Below are 20144 nucleotides of genomic sequence, written 5' to 3'. Positions count from 1 at the left end.
CCCCCCCTCCTTTTTCTCTCGCTTCCTTCTCAGGCTTGCGGCCTAGTGCTGGTAACCATGGCGACGGGGAGGAGGAAGCCGGCCTGCTTCTGGCCTGCCATTCTGCATTCCCTCCCTTAATGTTCTTAGGATAGGGTGACCCTATGAAAAGGAGGACAGGGCTCCTGTATCTTTAACAGTTGTATTGAAAAAGGGATTTCTGCAGGTGTCATTTGTATATATGGAGAACCTGGTGAAATTCCCTCTTCAGCACAACAGTTAAAGTGCAGGAGCTATGCTAGAGTGACCAGATTTAAAAGAGGGCAGCTTTAACAGTTGTGATGAAGAGGGAATTGCACCAGGTTCCGCATATATACAAATGACACCTGCTGAAATTCCCTTTTCTATGCAACTGTTAAAGATACAGGAGCCCTGTCCTCCTTTTCATAGGGTCACCCTAGCTTATGAGCATTTCCTAAGTTTAACCTATCAACTCGTACCATTGCTAGATATTTCTGAAGGGTTGTTGTTATTTTATTTCCCTTTGGGAGTTAGCACTGCAAACATTTAAAGTGTCAAGTTAAAAACGCACACACAAAGCAGTCTGTCAATACAAAATAAAGTGTATTGCTACTTTATTAGTTAGTTGTTCAATTGCAACACTCAGGACCCTCTGTGAAATCAAGATATATATATGTATTTTTTGCAAGCAAGGCTGCAACCCTCACCCCAAATTCAATTACCTCAGCCAGAACAAAATTGGCAATAAGGTCTGAAGTTTGATTACTGTATCAAGACCATTGATGCTAGTTGTCTAGTTCTTTGGTTGGATTTTAAAAAAAGGTGTTGTATTATTAGTATTAGTAGTAAGAAGAGGAGGAATAAATTCATATATTTGATGGGCATTTTAAGTGTTTACATTGATAAGTCAAAGCTAAATGAATCAGCAATCCCAAAATATTTAATTAGGCTGAGAACTTCATGGCCACCATAAGACTGAATCAAACCAGGGCTCAGAAACTTTCACTGACTGACACGTAAGACTATATGAAGAGCCGTGATGGATCAGACCAAAAGTCCATCTAGTGCAGCACTCTGTGTTCACACAACGGCCGACCAGCTGTCAATGAGAAACCCACTAGCAATCTCATGAGTGCCACAGCACCCTCCCACCCATGTTCCCCAGCAGCTGGTGCACACAGGCTTACTGCCTTTGACACTGCAGGTAGCACATAGCCATCAAGACCTAGTAGCCATGGATAGACTTCTCCTCCAGGAATTTATCTCATCCCCTATGTTGCAGGCAGGGTGCATGAATGCCACAGCCTGCAATGACCGTCGCCACATTTTTCTCTCCAAGGTTGTATTGCTGAGTCGCTAACAGTGGTGTAGCAGGTAGAAATTCCATCAGCTGAAGTCTTTCTTTGCACCATTAACAGCCTATATGTTTCTGAGCCCAATTCAAGGTGCTGGTCTTAACCTATAAAGCCCTACATGGCTTGGGACCGCAATACCTGATGGAACGCCTCTCCCGACATGAACCTACCCGTACACTGCGCTCAACATCTAAGGTCCTCCTCCGAGTGCCTACTCCGAGGGAAGCTCAGAGGATGGCAACAAGGCAGAGGGCCTTTTCAGTGGTGGCCCCCCGACTGTGGAATGATCTTCCCGATGAGGCTCGCCTGGTGCCAACGTTGTTATCTTTTCGGCGCCAGGTCAAGACTTTTCTCTTCTCCCAGGCATTTTAACAGCATTTAACAACATTAAGTTTGTTTTTAAATTTAATGGACTCCAGAATTGTTGTTTTTTAAATGGATACTGTTGTTTTTATACTGTTTTTTAAATTTTTGTATACTTTTAATGTTTACGATTTTTAATTGTTGTAAACCGCCCAGAGAGCTTCGGCTGTGGGGCGTTATATAAATGTAATAAATAAATTAAATAAATAAATAAATACTCAGAAGTGCCACCAACTTCTATGGGACTTGCTCTGAGTCATAGCAGCCTTCCCCCAACCCTGCAGATGTTTTGGAATACAACTCCCGACATTCTTGACCATTGAGGGTGGATTCAATCCATTAGGGTGGATTCCTGCATTGAGCAGGGGGTTGGACTTGATGACCTGGTAGGCCCCTTCCAACTCTGCTATTCTATGATTGACTATGCTGGCTGGGGCTAATGGGAGCTGAAGTCCCAAACATCCAGAGGGCCCCAGCTTGGGAAGGCTGTTATATAGGATGGCAGCCTAAAGTACATTGACATGCATGGCTGGGCTATTGCTTTAGTTGGCAGTAGGTGGCGCAATCGCTTTACTCATTTTCCATTTGGGGTACATTTTGGTAAAGGATGAAAATTACAGTATCCATATGAAGAGGGCCGGAAGCAGTCACTCTGGTTAAAATGGGGAAAAAATGTGATGAGGAGGGAGAGAATTACTTTTTATTCATTTAATACTCTCTGTGGACACGGTACTCCAAATGCAGACTATTTCAGAAGAGAGCAAAACAATTACTTCCCATGGTCTGGACACTCAACTTAAGAACATCAGACGTGCCCTGATGCTGGATCAGACCAAGGGCCCATCTAGTCCAGCACTCTGTTCACACAGCAGCCAACCAGCCGTCAGCCAGGGTCCAACAAGGCACGACACGGTGCAACAGCACCCTCCCACCCATGTTCCCCAGCAACTGGTGCACACAGGCTTACTGCCTCGAATACTGGAGGTAGCACACAACCATCAGGGCTAGAAGCCATTGGTCGCTTTTGCCTCCAGGAATTGATCCAACCCCCTTTTGAAGCCATCCAAATCAGTGGCCATCACTATTCATTTATTTATTTATTTATTGCATTTTTATACCGCCCAATAGCCAAAGCTCTCTGGGCGGTTCACAAAAATTAAAACCATAATAAAACAACCAACATGTTAAAAGAACAATTACTACATCTTGTGGCAGTGAGTTCCATAGTTTAACTCTGTGCTGTGTGAAGACGTCCTTATTTATTTATTTATTTATTTATTTATTACATTTTTATACCGCCCAATAGCCGAAGCTCTCTGGGCGGTTCACAAAAATTAAAACCATCATAAAACAACCAACAAGTTAAAAATACAAATACAAAATACAATATAAAAAGCACAACCAGGATAAAACCACACAGCAAAATTGATATAAGGTTAAAATACAGAGTTAAACAGTATAATTTAAATTTAAGTTAAAATTAAGTGTTAAAATACTGAGTGAATAAAAAGGTCTTCAGCTGGCGACGAAAGTACAGTGTAGGCGCCAGGCGGACCTCTCTGGGGAGCTCATTCCACAACCGGGGTGCCACAGCGGAGAAAGCCCTCCTTTTATCTGTCCTTCCTTTTATCTGTCCTGGATCTCCCACCCATCAGCTTCATGGGATGACCCTGGGTTCTAGTATTCTGAGAGAGAGAGAAACGTTGCCCTATCCACGTTCTGTATAATTTTGTACACCTCTATCATGTCACCCCTTAGCAGGCCAAAATTAGCATTGCCCTGCAGGCTCATAATCCACAAAGATATCCAGCTCCTTTTCATACGAACCGCTGCCAAGCCAGGTCTCCAAATGTATCAGTAAATCTGTAATGTAGCATTGCTACAATGATAAAAGCTTATGTGTGAGAGAGGTGAAAAGATTAGTCTGAGGCTAGTTACTATGTGACTGAGGCCCACTGTGGGCAACTCACCAGCAGCCAGTAAACCCTTAATTGTTGCTACCAAAGAAAGGTTTATGATCTTAGTGTAGGATTCCCCAACCTTGTGCTTTCCAGAAGTGATGGACTACAACTCCCATTATCCCCAAGTCATGCTGGCTGGGGATGGCATTTGCAGCCCAACACATCTAGAGGGCATGAGCTTTGATATCACCACAGTTCAACCTGCCAGTTTATATACCAGACAGGAGGATTCAAAAGTCCTTGTTCTGATAGGTCATTTGCGAACATTCTACACGCTCTTATTGGCTCATAGCTATAGGCCAATGAGCTGGCAGAGATCCAGGGATTCCAGGTCATTGGTCAGAGGGTCCAGATTGAAATGGTGTAAAAGGGGCAGCTTTAAATTGTCAGGGGTCAGTTGGAGAGAAGCTGAAGAGCCTAAAGGTCTGGAAGAGGCAGAAAAAAGCAATATATAAATATCACAAATAAATAATCCAGGAGAGGAAAACCTGGGATGTGGTTCTCTGGAACGTCTTTTGGCCAAAGTGATAGCGGGAGGCAGTTAGCCTTAAGAAGCAGCTTCAAGACCTTTTAAATTAAAATCTTTGTTTTTTTAAAAGAAGGTGGTTGAAATAATTCTTATGCCTCTTGTTTTTATTGCACTTCTAAAAAAGTTGCTTTTGATGCATTAGATGTTTTGCATATCTTTTTGCCCTGAAACATTTTTGGGAGGAAAATTGTGTGTAATTTTTATGAAATAAATGAAGAGGAAATGAACAAGCAAGGATTCCTAATTGAAAAAGTGATATTATGGCACCATGGTTTCAATTTATTTCCTATGTTGAAGCACTGCAAACCTCATAAAATTCCAACCATGTTCAGTTGCCTATATATATATATTTCTGATGTATACACACAAAATGACAAATACTCACACACTCACCTTTGGTATGTTGTATAACTTGTATTTTTATTTTCATTATGTATCAATAAGCATATTGGTTATAGACTTAAGGTTTTTAATTAGTGAATTCCTTTATTTTGTGAATTATGTACATTCTCTAGTGATTTATGTTAACTTGAAGATTTAAGAAAAATGATGAAGGGGGAAGATGTAGGCAATTTGACGTCCTGGCTATATTCCTGAGTTCTCAAATAACTGACCAGAAGGAAGACTTCAGCATTCTAAGGGGTCCTTTGTGAATGACTGGTGGACCAGAGGGAGAACTTCGTGCTGCTTCTTGTGTCATTGTGCAAGAGCTAATAGGGAGAATTAAAGAGTAGTTGGTGTATGAGTTTTATTTAAGGAACTGAACCTAGTTAAGTATGTAATACAGGGGGTGGGGAATGTGTGGCCCGCCTGATGCATGTTGGATTACAACCTCCATCAACCCCAGCCAACTGAGATGGCGGATGTAGCAGCCCTATCTCTCTCCCCACATTCTCTGATCTAACAGGTTCCTTGAAATGACCATAAACAACTTTGGCTACACCTAATCTTAAATAATAGCATGACTCAAGTGTTTTAATAAGATTTTTTTTAAAAAAAACGACACCACCCACCTGCCTTATTAAGGGGAAGGTTTTATTTTAGGATTTTAAAGGGTAAGGAAAGTGTTTAGCCTGGAGAAGAGAAGATTGAGGGGAGACAGGATAGCACTCTTCAAATACTTAAAAGGTTGTCACACAGAGGAGGGCCAGGATCTCTTCTCGATCCTCCCAGAGTGCAGGACACGGAAGAATGGGCTCAAGTTAAAGGAAGCCAGATTCCAGCTGGACATCAGGAAAAACTTCCTGACTGTTAGAGCAGTACGACAATGGAATCAGTTACCTAGGGAGGTTGTGGGCTCTCCCACACTAGAGGCCTTCAAGAGGCAGCTGGACAACCCTCTGTCAGGGATGCTTTAGGGTGGATTCCTGCATTGAGCAGGGGGTTGGACTCGATGGCCTTGTAGGCCCCTTCCAACTCTGCTATTCTATGATTCTATGAATTTGTAATACAGGCTGAGGAAGGATTACTCCTCCAATTCTGGTGATTAGAAACCATCTGCTAGGTTGTATTTTCACATTTGGTGTCCTCGCAGTGGTATTTAAAGAACCCAAGTCACGTTTTTTCTCTTTTAGGTGGTAGTGAAAGGCTAGAAGAGTCCTTTTTTATTATTTACATGAGCTCTTAATAAAACGATGCACATGAATTACACTGTTCCTCATTTCTCCATTAAGTCCCCATTCTTCTGTCCTCCAGATGGGTTGTGATTCCAGCCACCATCAGGTTGAGAAAGGCCTGGAATCTTCTTAAAATAAGCAAAATGTACTTTCATATACACATGGCAGGAGTGTGGCCATCTGGAGAACCCCATTCAGCTAAATTGGGACACCAGGAAAGCCAGAGTTATCCTCCCAGCAGGATATTTTGCACACCTGGGCCGGATCTACACTACTGCTTTAAAGTGCTTTATAACAGTTTTATAGCGCTTTAAAGCAGTTAAAGCGCTTTATAACTGTTATAAAGCGCTTTAAAGCAGTAGTGTAGATCTGGCCCTGGTCTATATGGACTGGCAGTGGCCACCCCAGGACATCTCGCTGGTTTTTCTAGCCCTACCTGGAGATGTCAGGGGTTGAACCTGTGACCTTCTGCATGCAAAGCCGCTCCATCACGGAGCTACGGCCCTTCACCTTCTAGGGCAACATTGAAAGTAATTGGCCAAAGCAACACCGAACTAGTGCTACACACACACACACGCTATCAATCCATCACAAAATTCATGGTTGCACTCTCGCTGCCCCTTTTTGACAAGCGCGGAAATGCGCGCCCACATCCACCAAACCTCACTTTGATGTGCAGCGCAGCAACTAATTAAATGATTAATCTGTTGCTGTTTTTCAAGTCACCAGTGAGGGAGGAAGCAGCAGCCAGGCACCTCTCCACTGTGCCTGGGTCCAGCTCCAGCTGAGAGCCCCCTCCCTCCTGCTACCAACTGTCTCTGCAGAGGCCTCCAATGAGGGAGGAAGCAGCAGCCAGGCACCTCTCCATCGTGCCTGGGTCCAGCTCCAGCTGAGAGCCCCCTCCCTCCTGCCACCAACTGTCTCTGCAGAGGCCTCCAATGAGGGAGGAAGCAGCAGCCAGGCACCTCTCCACCGTGCCTGGGTCCAGCTCCAGCTGAGAGCCCCCTCCCTCCTGCTGTCACCTGTAACTGCTGAACTTTGCAACTAAGATTGTAGTGCCTGAATTTGCTTTCCTTTCCCCCCTCCTCCTCCTCCTCCTCCCTCCCAATCCCCTTTCCTTTTGTGTCATGTCTTTTAGATTGTAAGCCTGTGGGCAGGGACTGTCAAGAAATACTTTTGTAAGCCGGCGTGAGAGCCTTTTTTGGCTGAATGGCGGCATAAAAATCCTTAAATAAATAAATAAGTCCCCGTTTCCCAACGCCAGCAAACCCTCACTCACATCCACGCGCACACCACTCAATCCACATGTCGGCCCGGACGGCAACCGCATTAACTGGCGTTTTTCCTGGCACGTTGAGCAGTTGGCTGTATATTCTTTCCACTCCAATTCCTGCTTTACAGGGCAGAGAAACGCCCCTGCTAAGGGTTCCACTTTGGCAATGGAGTGCAAAAGCAACCTTCCCCCATCAACCCAGCGGCATCCTCTGCCCAAATGTCTTCTGAGCTACTCTTCTTTACCTGCTCTTTGCAAAGGATGCAAAACTTCCATTTCAACTTGCATTACTGCCCATTGCATGGGTCTGTTGATGGGCTATTTCACTGGTTATCGGAATTACTGTCACGTGACTCAAGAGTTTTTGACAAATTCAAAGATGGATCCATCATCCATGTCATGGTGAGACATGGGCGGGGGGAGCTTCTCCCTTGTGGCACCCTGGTTGCGGAACGCCCTCTCCTTGGAAGCTTCATTTTGGTGCCAAGTTAAAACGTGGCTTTTTATCAAAGCCTTTGAGGACTAAATTTCCCTAAAGCTGCACATAGTTATATTTTTTCTTGCTTTTATTTTATTTCTTACTGGTATTAAGTTTGTGAATGGTTTAATACATTTTAGCTGTGTAGGTTTATTGTTTTATACTGTTTGAATCCATTTTATCTGAATGCCGATCTCGATGACGTAGGGCAGGGTACAAATGTTTAAATAAATAAATAATATACGGAGCCTGCAGATTTATCTCTTATCAGTGGCTAGAGGACAGCAGCAGGGCTTGTGAGCATCCTAGAGGTCTCTGGCGGATCAGTGTATGATGCAGAACACTGAGCAAGATGGGTCCATGGTCAGAGCCGCCTGCTGCCTCTCCTCTGTGCCCGCCTCACAGGACCGGTTTGTTTTGTTTTCTGCTGGGCTCTCTGTGCTCACAAGGGTGACGTAGGGAATTAGCTGTATTCGTCACAACCAAGCCAGCTTGCATTTGTAATGTCTGCACCACAATCTTCGAAGAATTCATAGAATACTAGCGTAGGAAGGGGCCTACAAGGCCATCAAGTCCAACCCCCTGCTCAATGTAGGAATCCACCTTAAACCATATCTGACCGATGGCTGTCCAAGGCCTCTAATGTGGGAGAGCCCACCACCTTGCTAGGTCATGGGTTCTATTCTCATACAGCAATAACCGTCAGGAGGTTTTTCCTAATGTCTAGCTGGAATCTGGCTTCCCGAAGTTGATGATTGTCAACATCATTATATTACTATTACTGGCCGCGCTTACAGTGGTGTAAGTTAACTCTGAAGGCCCCTGAAAGGATCCGCCTCCTTGCATTTCTGATTAAGGGGATGCCAAAACATCTCTCTCTGTCTTATGTTTCGCTCCGAAGTGCTCGCCTCGCAGGGCCGGTTTGCGTTTCTGGCTTTGAATCAAGACTATCTGGTTCACTTAGGCCACTGGTGGCTTTGCTTCCTCCTACTGCCACGGCCACGAATTAGCTCCATCCCAAACACCGCATGTATGTGCCCGCCTTTTTGGGAGGCGCAATAGCCTCTAATGCTCTGGAAAAGAGGCCTGGGGAAAAACAGTTTAAGTAAGTTTACGAGTAACACAAGAGCCGTTAGAACACCGCATTTTCTTCCCAAACGGCACAAAGGACACAGACAGAAAAACCACACGCTGCAAAAGATCTCATTCGACAACCATTGTGGCGCCTTTTATTGCAACCCAAACATTTTCCCCCTTCTCAGCTCAGCCGATAGCCGGGGTTCAGCACCGGCTCTTGGACGCACGTGAAATGTTTTAAGTTAAAACAAAACTAAAAAAAAGGTAGAACAACATTTGTAAAAAAAAAAAGGAAGAAGGAAAGGAAAATTGGAAGGAAATTCACACAACTTGGGAGATGCGTGGGACCGAGGATCAGGAGTTGCTGTGATGCGCAGGCGTCCCGTGGGCCATTTCCCGCCCTTCACTGGAAATAGGCAAATGGGGCAGAGACTTTGAGAGGCCCCCAAGCGTCCCTCTGTCAAGATGGCTCCCCGCTATCGTGGGGCCCGGCAGACTGCGACACCGAGGGTGCTCCGCGGAGCCCGGAAGCAGCGTGCTGGAATGGCAGCAGGTCGGTGAGGTGTGGACGGAAGTCAGGGAGGTGGCGCGGCCGAACGGGCCCAGGGCGTCGGGGTTGTTCTGGAGGAAGACGACGACCCCGTAGGCGCCGGAGTGGGGCCCCAGCAAGGCCTGCCCGAAGGCGGAGTTCACCCGGCCCAAGTCCACGTGCCCCAAGGGAGGGTTCGAAATGGGCGCGGTGTGAATCCAGGTCAAGTTCATGGCGGGCCAGTTGCCCAGGAAGCGCGCCGGCTCTCCCGAGGGAGCGCTGGGGTTGGTGTCAGGCGAGGCGGGGAACGCGGGGTGCTCCGGCACCAGGTCTGGGAGGGACGCCGCCCGCTTTTCGGCAATATTCTCTCCTGCAGAAGACTGCTGAGGGGGGGAAAAGGGAATACGGCCATTTTGAGATTTGTTTTGTTCAGAGATGCGTGAGGCGCTTTTCGACCCATATTAAGAACCCCATGGCGATTTAAAAGTTTAAAAAGTATGAGGAAACATCTGGGGACGCCACCCCCTACCACAGGGTTCCACGACAGAAGAAAAGCAGGACATAAAATCAGGGTGGACAAACTGTAGGCCTCTAGATGTTGCTGGACTACACCTCCCATCCGCCCCAGCCAGCATAGCCAGTGGTGGTGGTGGGAGGAACTGCAATCCAACCACATTTGGAGCATCACAAGTTATTCACCCCCAGTATAAAGGGACTCAACCAACCTGGTGCCCTCCAGCTGTCTTGGACTACAACTCCCATCATCTCCCTGCAGGGCACCAGGTTGTGGCAGGTTGCAGTAACTCAATTAATAAAAGCCTCCCTAGACACACAGAGAACATCAAGTCACTGCAATCCTGACATGCTAGCTTTTTACATGCAGTGAGACTGAGTGTGTGTGTGTGGGGGGGGAATGCATACATATATGCACCACCATCCTCCACCCCGCACCACCCCTCGTGCAATCTGAAGTGTTAAAACTGTTGTCGACTTTGCAAATTCTACCTGTGAAGGTTTTTGAGGCCTACGGAGGCAAACTAAAAAGGTCAGGCCTTAGAGACCTGGGGTTATTTCTGTCAGGCGGGGGTATCCCAGAGAGGAGTAGTTTCATTTCTCCAGTTAAGGTTAAGTTTCATTTCTTCAAGGTTGAAACAGTACTTCTCGTTTTCAGAGAAGAGGGTATAAAAAGAGGTATGAGAGCCAACCAGAGAAAGAAGGAAAAGATGAGATGAAAAAGCCTAAATGCAGCTAGGGTAAAAGAACCTGCGTTTTCCCAACTTCTATTTTCTTTTAGAGTTTTTCCATCGCTCAGCTCTGTTCGCTAAATACCCTTTACCTGTAATTTGGTTGTTTTACTACTCTTGCAAACTAGAGAATTAGTTAAGTCTAAAGCGTCTGGAGTGCCCCTCACCCCACGTGTACAGCCTAAACCCCACATTATTGGGAAGGGGAAAGGGAAAGTGAAAGAAGGGAGTCCTAAGAGGCGAACGATCCCACGGGAGTTGCTCAGGGTCATACAAGGAACCCGGACGCTACCATAATCGAGCCGGAAGGCACAGGAATAAGGGGCAAAGAGGGGACCCCGTCTCTCACCTCAACTGTCTCCACCGCTGCATCGCGGGCGTCACGAGAGCTCTTCAAAGCGACGTGAGGGAACCAGACCTTCAGCATCCTTTCCACCTGCAAAAGGGTGCCCAGGTATCGCTCGCTGAAAGAGAAGAGGAGGAGGAGCCACGTCAGCACAAGGCGAGGCTGATGGGAGCCCACGGATGTCCCAACAGAGCCCAGCAGGGAGGGGGATTCACGGGGAGCACACCCTACAGCACCATTGCTGCTGCCGTTTATGGCATTATTAGCTTCCTTATTACCCCAAGGAGCTGACAGGCTAAAATTCGACAGCCAAGGAAAACGGAGGAAGGCGTCTCCAACGGTTTGGTGGCCTGTTACGAGCCCCCGACAGGTACTAATGAGTGGCCAGTGGTCTTTCCCAGAACAGCCCCGGCAAAGTCCTCCCCGCTACTCGCGCCGAATAGAACCTCTGCCACGTCCTTACCCCATCTCTGGTTTCTGGAGGACGCCAATGATCCGCTGGATCCTATCCATGGCCACGCTCTGCTGGAAGCTACTTAGCCCTGGAAGATCAAAGCAAGGAAGAGGCGCTGGTTAGCAAACTTTTTATTGCAGCGTTCCTGGCAGACAGGAAAGGAAAGGGGGATTGTAAAAAAATAAAAATAAAGCAACCCCCCAATTGCGTTCTGTCTCCCTCTCTGTGGGGCTTTCAAACTTCCATTCCCTATCATGCGACTGAACAGACGAATGTCGAAAAATCCCCGGGGCCACACTTTTCGCAGCAATGGCGACTCGCCAGGGCTTTTTAAAAAAGCTGTCCGGGGGGGCTAAGTGATGCTGTCAGGAAGACCCCAAAAGCAGTGAACAGGACAGAACCCAATTTCTCACTGGGAGAAGGAACCATTTTCCCCGGGAGAGCTGCTGTTATACAATTCTTCCCCGTCAGGTGAAAAAATAAATTACATAACCAAGCGCTCTCAGACGCTGAGTTGCTCAGAGTTGGAAGAGGCTTAAGGGAGCGTTTGGAATTGAAAAAAACTAAACCAAAAAACCTCAAAGCACCACACAGAACCAACAAAAAAGGTTGGGATCTCCATGAAGGTCCCGGCGGCCTCTTCCTGGCTCGTGAAAAAATGGTTTCGTCTCTCCCAGGAGGGGCCTGAAGAAAAGCAGGATTGCGCCAAAGCCTTCAGGGGGAACTTGGGCTCCAGTTCTCATGGTCTGGCTCCAAGAAAGGCAGGAACGGCGGCCACCAAATTGTAACCGAGAGCTGCAACACCAGCCGCTTTGGGCACCTTCCTGGTATAAGTCCACCTGCTTTGCACCTCAGGGCAGTCCAGCAGTACAGATGTGAAGGGCCAGGAAAAAATGTGTGTGGGAAGGGAATCCCCCCCCCTCATTTCCCAAAAATCTTCAGGAATAGTTTTACGTCCGTCCATCCCCCAACATTTTTTCCAGGCCTCCACACCACCCAGCACCCTCAGTCCCCCTGGGACCCCAATTTGAACTACAAGAAAGGGGGAAAAAACACAACAGCCTAAAGCCAAAAGGTTGCCCGGGGCTCATTACCTCGGTCAAAGCGCCCCGTCTTCAGCCTGTTGAGCAGTTCTATCAGAGGGCGGACGAAGCCCTGGAGTTCCCGGCACTGCAGAAATGGAAGGAGAGAGGGAGCATGAGCATAAGCATAAGCAGAAGAAACCAGGCAGGGAAGCTTCACACGCATGACGCCAAAGAAGGCCCGCATCTCAGTGACGTTGGGAACATGGGACTGGGGGAACTTTCTAATTTGTATTTCCCAGACAGCACTGTTCCCCGAGCCCTTCTGCACTAGCCACAGCTCTCAAACAGTCTTCAAGGGCAGCCCCACCTACACCGAGAGCCCCTAACAAGGATGGGCTCTTACTCCATGCCAGAAGCGAAAAGCGGAGTCGCACAACCTCTATACACAATACAAGCGAGGTTTGCACGGCTGCCCTTTCTTTTGCAGAATGCATTCGTGCGGTTCGTTTACTATTTTTATTTTTTTAAAAACTGCTAGTCAAGGGGGCACTCCTGCCTGACCGCTTAAGACGCTAGAAAACCTGGCCACACCCTTTTCGGCTGTTAAAGTATCAGTAGACATTCCTGATGTGCTTTTGAAAATATCCCGGCGACCATGAGGACTAGGAGCTTGTCTGGTTAGCTGGGCGTTTTTAAAAAAAGCTGTCTGGCTCCACCAACTCCCATGTAAGGGAAGCGCCCTCAGCGCTGCTGGCTGAGGTTGTCACCCAGAGGGCCAGGATCTCTTCTTGATCCTCCCAGAGTGCAGGACACGGAATAACGGGCTCAAGTTACAGGAAGCCAGATTCCAGCTGGACATCAGGAAAAACGTCCTGACTGTTAGAGCGGTATGAGAATGGAACCCATGACCTAGGGAGGTTGTGGGCTCTCCCACACTAGAGGCCTTCAAGAGGCAGCTGGACAGCCGTCTGTCAGGGATGCTTTAGGGCGGATTCCTGCACTGAGCAGGGAGCTGGAATGGATGGCCTCAGAGGCCCCTTCTAACTCTGCGATTCTATGATTCTATGACCCACCTTTTGCGCAAAGACGTGGTCCCCTTCGGTCCAGCAGGGAGAGCGCGGATCCTGCCGTGCGTCCCTCTCCACGTTCCGCTGCCTCTTTACCCCGTGGCGGGAAGGCGGCGGCACGTGCGTGCGGCCCGGGCCACCTCCCAGGGCGCTGCTGAGGCGTTTGCGTCCGCCGCTCTCCATCCTGCCTTGGTTCGCCACCTGCCTGGGCAGGCTCTTGTCAGCGTCCATCAGGTGCGCACAGTACGCCTCGCTGCGCGCCATGGGGTACTGGCAACAGGAGCCCGTGGGCCGCAGCCGGGCCGCAGCCAGCAACCCAAGCGGCTTCCGCATCCGGCGCTTGTGGTCTTGGCGGAGCAGGCCTGCATTAGCCCGCCCCGGGCCGGGGGCGAAGAGAAAAGCGCGCCGATCGGGGTACGCGTCTCTCCGGTGCCGTGGGGGAATCGCCTCCTTCTCCACATCGCTGCCACTGTCCGAAAGGAAGACCTCAAAGTCGCCACAGCGCTGTTGCTCCTCCTCCTCCTCCTCGCTGGCGGCGCTGTCAAAGGAATACAAGGACTCGCGGGAAGAGACGCTGGCGGAGGACTCCATGGTTTCCATTGGGGTAATCTGGAACAAGGGAAGAAACAGGGGGGTCCCCGGTCAATGCACTGTGCGCCTCCAACAGACGGACGGACACAATTCCCCCAATGGAAAGGCCCCAACTCCCCCACCCATGACCTGAACTAACCAGGCAGAAAGCCAGATTATAAATTACGCAAATCTACAGGTTTTATTTTGCCAAATATGTGAAGGCTTGGGGGAGCTTCCGGGGGGGGGGGGGAGTCCATCTGTCTACCTCCCTGGCAGACTTCTCCCCCCCCCCCCAAAAAAAGTTTTCCCTGTTTTCACCTAGTTTTTCTGGAGCGTTTCCCAGGCCTTTCCATCTCTTTATTTTAACCACTCTGCAAAGCTCCTGTCGATTTTAACGTTGAGTTTTTCCCATTATTGATTGCTTGAAAAGTATTTTTAAATTATTAATTTTAATTTTTTTTTTTAATTATCGATTGCTGGAAACGTATTTTTAGTCCACCCAGTTAACAACAACAACAAAAATTATCTGGGTGGATTACAGGACAAAAGAATAAAACCTGTACACAAGAAGCAACAAAAATCAGCACAATTTTGTCAACTTCGTCGCTATATTTTTGTTCTTACGATTGTGAGAATCGTAACATTGCCTTGGATGTTTTAAAACTGTAGGGCAGCATATAAGCTTTAAAACAACCCATTCAACAAAGTCGTCTCTTCCATGAGAACTAGAACCTTGGATTTAAAAGAAACCAAACGCTGCAGTTCACACAAAGACAATGTCTGCATACGAATACCTCGCTTCAGTATACACAAGCCCTCCCCCCAACTGACGCCCTCCAAATGTGCTGGACTACAACCCCCATAATTCCCTGCCAGCTGGTTGGGAATCATAGACGTTGTAGTCCAGCACGTCCGGAGGACAACAGGACAGCCCTCGCTAGATCCTTGTAAGTCTGTTACAACAAAGAACCTTCCAATACATCTTAATTATTAACTGACTTAATAAGGCGTAGTCTTTTCGAAGCGTGACGTTTCACTTCTTTGCAGGCAATTGCAGAACGAACACACACACACACACACACACTCACAGCCCAAAACCTGATCTTGCACAAATTCTGTAAGGCTCACCAGTGAAGGGGTGTGTGGGTTAAGGAGGGTAAATTCTGCCCCTTCTGATCAATTCTTGCCTACAGAATCAAGCCCTGGTTTTGCACATAACCCCTTCCCCAAGCCTGCCGCGACACGGCGCATTTGCCAAACGCTGAGTCAGCGCAGCGCTTCAACCCATCTGCGAAGAAGGGGCTGGCCGTTCTCGAGAAATCTCAAGTAAACGCTGCTGCTTTTCGACGCTTTCCCAAGACGGGACGCCGGATCAGCCCACGAGAGCAACAGCAGCCAGCTTCCGGGAGGATTCCAAGCAGCACCATGGGGCGCTAGCCACACAGTCTAAGGGAGGGCGAGGCCCAGAGATGCCTACAGTTCTCCAGGGCTTGGCCTCTTTTCTTCCACAACCTGGCTACGCCTCTCTGTCAGGCGGCCAGGCATGTTGTCCCGAAGGCAGACGCCCTGCTAATAACCCGCCCCATCCAGGCCTTTCCTGAATGACAGCATGCCTGTGCAAGAGCTCCGGACCCCACATCACCAAATCCGGGTCAAGCCATGCGCCCCTGTTCGGGGAATTTCAGCGGCCAAAGGTGTAGGGCAGATAGAACGAGGAGAGAATTTTGATTGCCCCCCCCCAATGTAGTAGATTCCGCAACAGAAAGAACTCAATGGACCACATAACTAGTCTCTTTTCCCCGCACTATTCAGATGCACGGTCTCTAGGTGGTTCGGAAGACAACTCCCAGCATTCCAGGACTTCTGGGGCCGATAGGAGTTGAAACCCCAAACATCTGCAGGGCACCAGAGAAGACTAATCTAGCAATCCATCACACGCCCGCATACCCGACGCTGGTGATTCCGAGCACATGCATTTGTAATGGGTGCCTGTGAGCCACACGGGTCTTACGCAGAGAGCGAAGAGTCACCCAGCGTCGCCGATGCGCCCTGCCGATTCCTGCGTACGCACGTCGCGGCAACCGTCCAAGCGGTCACGGTTTCTACAAGACCCGCCCACCGCTCGAGACAGGGCACATTGAAATGAATGCTTCTGCGTGCCCAACGTGAGAATCCACCTGAACCCTTTGTCCACACGCCACACGCACGTGATCCTGCATGCGATCCTGCATGCGCGGCCTTCAGCCTGCCTCCTGCGGCAGTTGTACACACCCCCTTGGCTCCGCCCACCCCTTCCAAGTCACCCATTCAACCTTCGCAGGCAGCACATGAGGTCCATTCACACAAAGGGGAGTGGTTTAACTCCTTCCTGCTGAAACGCACAGCATCTGGTTCTTGGGAGTGTGGGGAGGTACTTTGCAAGAGGAAAAAATCATGCATTAAAAGGGCAAAGCCTGAACGCACTTGCTGGAGAGCAAAATGCATGGAATCCATTGGGGTTTATGAGTAAACAGGCACGGGATTGAACTGTGCATTATATCTTTTGTCGTACAAGAGCTATTTCAAGCACAGTCCCATTTGGCTTAGAAATTTAGCTGACTAAGAAAGTGAGTAGATGATCCAGGCTGTCACACCAACCCTACTTACTTGGGAGTAACTACTACTATGCTCAGCCAGATTTAATCCCGAGCAAAACCTGCACCAGGCATTGAAGTCCAAGACCTCAGCACAGGACCAGGCTGGCGAAAGGCTGCCTTCCTGGGAGATTTGTAATAGATCTTAAAGCAGCAGGCACCTTCTGGGAAGTTGCAGAGCATCGGAAACAGCAGGAGTCCTATACAGGCTTACTTGGGAGCAAGCCTTATTGGGTTCAGTAGGGATTACTCTCGTGTAAGCACGCACAGAGTTGAGTGCATGCTGAACAAGCAAGCAGCACTTGTATTCGGTCCCTAGACGTTCAGCTATCCTAATTGACATTGAAAAATAAAGCAGGCCTGGGCCACACTTTTTTGAAAACCTGAGCAGAGTTCTGCTGGATCAGACCAAAAGGACACTAAGTCCAGCATCTTACAACAGAAGCTTACAAGCAAGGTGCAAAGGCAATCACCTTCTGGGTAGAGTGTTCTTGGACACGGAGGTTCTATTTTTTGTTTTGCTTCTTCCATGAATTTGACCAATACACAAATGACTGTAGAACCACCTAACAGAAGGTGATACTCTTGCAAAATACACCCAACACTGTCCTTGGGTTCGTGCTATTCCGGGAACGGTGGGCAAAGAAGTCTACCAAAGTTACTTGTCCATAAAAAGGGCTTTAAATAAGCTTGCTCGCTCAAATATCTGCAGGAGTTATGCGCACATCGCATCAACCCCTCTCAAGAAATGCACAACTCTTTGCAAAAAGTTATTTGCCCGTTCTTAACCACAACAGAAAAACTAGCTGTAGAATGTTGTGCACACACTAGAAAAAGCAATACATATTGAACTTATACAGCATCTTCAAATGCTGGAGAAATACCAAGGCTGAAATCCTAGACATGCCTACTCCTGAGTAACCATGGAGAGAACTCCACAGGTTAGCTGCAAACAAATAATAATAATAATAATAATAATAATAATATATTTATTTATTTATTTGTTACCTGCCTCTCCCTCTGGATCGAGGCGGGGTACAACACAAATGCAAACACCATAAAATAAAACTAATTAAAACATTTAAAACTAATACTTTATTAAAACCGGCACATTATTAAAAAGGCATCTTAAAATTCCACAACAGATAAACTAAGCTTTTACTGCGAATAAAAACCACAGATCTATGTTTGTCCTGACGCTTTTTAAACTGTCACATTCAAAATTTAAAACAGCCAAGCGCATTATTGAATTTTACCAGCAGCCTAGAAATTCCTCCTATGTGACCTTTCTCATTTAATTTAGTCTATACATTTATGACGTTATAATAATAAAATGCCTATTTACACAAAGCATAGTAATAGGGAATATAAGCTATAGATTTGCCTATCGATGCATTTTTTTAAAAACAACAACAGCTTTTGTTGCTGCTGCTACAATGTTGCAACTACAGCCAAAATGAATAACTTTCTTGACACACGTTGCAATTAACACCACAAGCCAACACAAGGGTTTTACCTTTAAAACACTTCAACTAGAAACACGCTAGGTAGGTAAGATGAAAGAAGTTGTCCAAGACGAGCTCAAAACTTCAACGGAACAGAACCGCCCAATTTTTCAACTGGGTTTACACCCAGGTAAGTAGGCGTAGGATTGCGGCCTCAATCAGCTTCACCAAAGGCGGTGCAAGAATGATTTAGGGTGCAACCCTATGCATAATTAGCAGGGCAAAACCACCCAGAGAGTCTTGGCTATGGGGTGGTATATAAATGCAATAAATAAATAAATAATGGGGGGTGCTGGGAATTGCAGGATTTTTGAATGCAGAAGTTATTCTCCTTTGCTTTCTCTGGAATCCTTGCAGAGCACCCCAGGGAGAAATCGACAGGGATCCAGAGGCAGCAAAAGTTGATCACCAATGAGTTTGTGTAAGGCTAAAAAAACTAAAAGCACCTTTTTCTTTCTTGCCCTAGAACTCTCGCCTCCACCCCAAATGCTACTTGGCACTCTGCACACGCTCAGAGGCACATTCGAGGCAACGCCTCCCAGACACTTCGGAAGGGGACGACTCGATTATCGGCAGAACAAATTTAACAGTTATTTCTCCGTCGTCTTTCCAAAGCAGTCCTGTGACACCCAGGATCCAAATGCAAGACCCTGCACTTCTCCCCTCCCACAAACACACACAAATGGCAGCTGGTCAGGGGCGGTGCACTCTGCACAGGCCCAGAGGCACAGTCGCCTGTGCTGTGACGATGCCTCCAGATATTCTAGAACGGAAGACACTTTTAAAAACTAATGAAAACTACTAGAATAAAAACAATAATAGGAATTCAAGAGGACCCCTGTTCCCAAATAGAAAGCTTTTCCCAGCCACGCCTTCTTCTTTCTACCCTAGCACTCCCTCCCTGCACCCCAAACTCCACCTGGCCCTCTGTACATGCTCTATACTCCCCCCAGATATTGCATTAGTAAAGACAACTAAAATTAACGATGAACGGTAACTACTAGAAGAGAAAGAGGGGAAAAAATACAAGGAATAAAGAGGACCCTGTCCATAGAGGGGATCTTAAGCCTCCGAGAGACTGTGCTCCGCCTTTGTCTTCTTCCTACCCTCTTTACCTCCGCCCCCAAAACCTACCTGGCCCTCTGCACACGCCCAGAGCCGCGACGATGCCTATTAATAAGAATAGGACTTTATCAGGACTCCTGCGCTGAGTTCAGCTGTCTCCGGCCGCGCCTTCTCCTTTCAGCCCCACCCCACCCCAAAAAGGCTACCTGGCCCTCTGCACACGCCCAGAGGCACGCTCGCCCGTGCCGCGACGATGCCTATTAAAAAGACTAGGACTTTATCAGGACTCCTGGTCTGAGTTCAGCTGTCTCCGGCCGCGCCTTCTCCTTTCAGCCCCCACCCCACCCCAAAAAGGCTACCTGGCCCTCTGCACACGCCCAGAGGCACGCTCGAGATACCGCCAAATACTGCAGGACTGAAGACACTTTAAAAAACACACCCAATAACGATGACTATTATTATTATTATTATTATTGTTAATAATAATAATAATGTTATTAAAAAGAAAAATAACAGGAATTCAGCAGGGCTTACGGCAAGCCTGGGCAGAGGAAAGGTCCCGGGGCTCAGCCCCCGAAGGATCCCTCCGTCCGTCCGTCCGTCCCTCCCTCTCACCCCCCGGCCCCAGCAGCCGCGGCCCCGGCGCTCCACTCACCCGCTCGGCTCGGCAGTTGTGAGCCTCGGCGGCGCCCGGCGCGGCGCTTGCCCGGGCGGCCAGCTCAGGGCCCGCGCCACGCGGCCACGTGCTCCACCGCACGTGCCCGCGGGCCACGCCCCCCGCCCCGCCCCGCCCGGAGCGCGCCCATTGGCCCGCCGCCGCCCAACGGCCGCCGCCGCGCGCGCTCATTGGCCGGCCGGGGCGGGGCGGGGCGCGGGCGGCTGCACGTGGCCCGCACGGGGGGAAGCGGGGAGGGGCGCCTGGAACACCCCGTGCGCCGGCACGTGGCCGCGGCGTGCGTGTGGCTGCGCGAGGGAGGGGGGAGGAGGAGGAGGAGGAGGGCGGGGCTTGGAGGATCCGCGGGGAAGGCGCAGCAGCCCAGCCCAGGGGGGC

At 48.5% G+C, this 20144-nt stretch overlaps 1 protein-coding gene across 3 annotated transcripts; it reads right to left on the bottom strand.

Moving 5' to 3' along the window:
* Positions 1 to 8776: 8776 nt before the first annotated feature.
* CIART (circadian associated repressor of transcription) lies at positions 8777 to 19804 on the bottom strand. 3 transcript variants are annotated; one of them, XM_063145626.1, is made up of 6 exons: positions 19749 to 19804; positions 13324 to 13926; positions 12320 to 12395; positions 11235 to 11313; positions 10775 to 10889; positions 8777 to 9564 (listed from the first exon to the last, which is right to left on the bottom strand). In XM_063145626.1, the coding sequence occupies exons 2-6, from the start codon at positions 13915 to 13917 to the stop codon at positions 9007 to 9009; spliced, it is 1422 nt and encodes a 473-aa protein (XP_063001696.1). In that variant the 5' UTR covers positions 13918 to 13926; positions 19749 to 19804; the 3' UTR covers positions 8777 to 9006. The 3 variants fall into 3 exon arrangements, with proteins under 3 accessions (XP_063001696.1, XP_063001697.1, XP_063001698.1); XM_063145627.1 differs by lacking the exon at positions 19749 to 19804 and adding an exon at positions 18475 to 18493; XM_063145628.1 differs by lacking the exon at positions 19749 to 19804 and having other exon boundaries at positions 8777 to 9561.
* Between the last annotated feature and the right edge of the window lie 340 nt (positions 19805 to 20144).

This window comes from Elgaria multicarinata, chromosome 21, assembly GCF_023053635.1.
Source record: "Elgaria multicarinata webbii isolate HBS135686 ecotype San Diego chromosome 21, rElgMul1.1.pri, whole genome shotgun sequence".
NCBI classification, from domain to species: Eukaryota; Metazoa; Chordata; class Lepidosauria; order Squamata; family Anguidae; genus Elgaria; species Elgaria multicarinata.
The sequence above is the reverse complement of the archived record's forward strand: the minus strand, read 5'-3'. Positions and strand labels throughout refer to the sequence as shown.

Bases quoted from the DNA above. Each gene is read 5' to 3' on its own strand.
- CIART (XM_063145626.1), bottom strand. From the start codon at position 13,917: ATGGAAACCATGGAGTCCTCCGCCAGCGTCTCTTCCCGCGAGTCCTTG. The intron at 12,396-13,323 runs GTGGGTCATAGA...CCATTTCTGCAG, and splicing joins ACCACGTCTTTGCGCAAAAG to TGCCGGGAACTCCAGGGCTT. The intron at 9,565-10,774 runs GTGAGAGACGGG...TCCCCCCCTCAG, and splicing joins CAGCGGTGGAGACAGTTGAG to CAGTCTTCTGCAGGAGAGAA.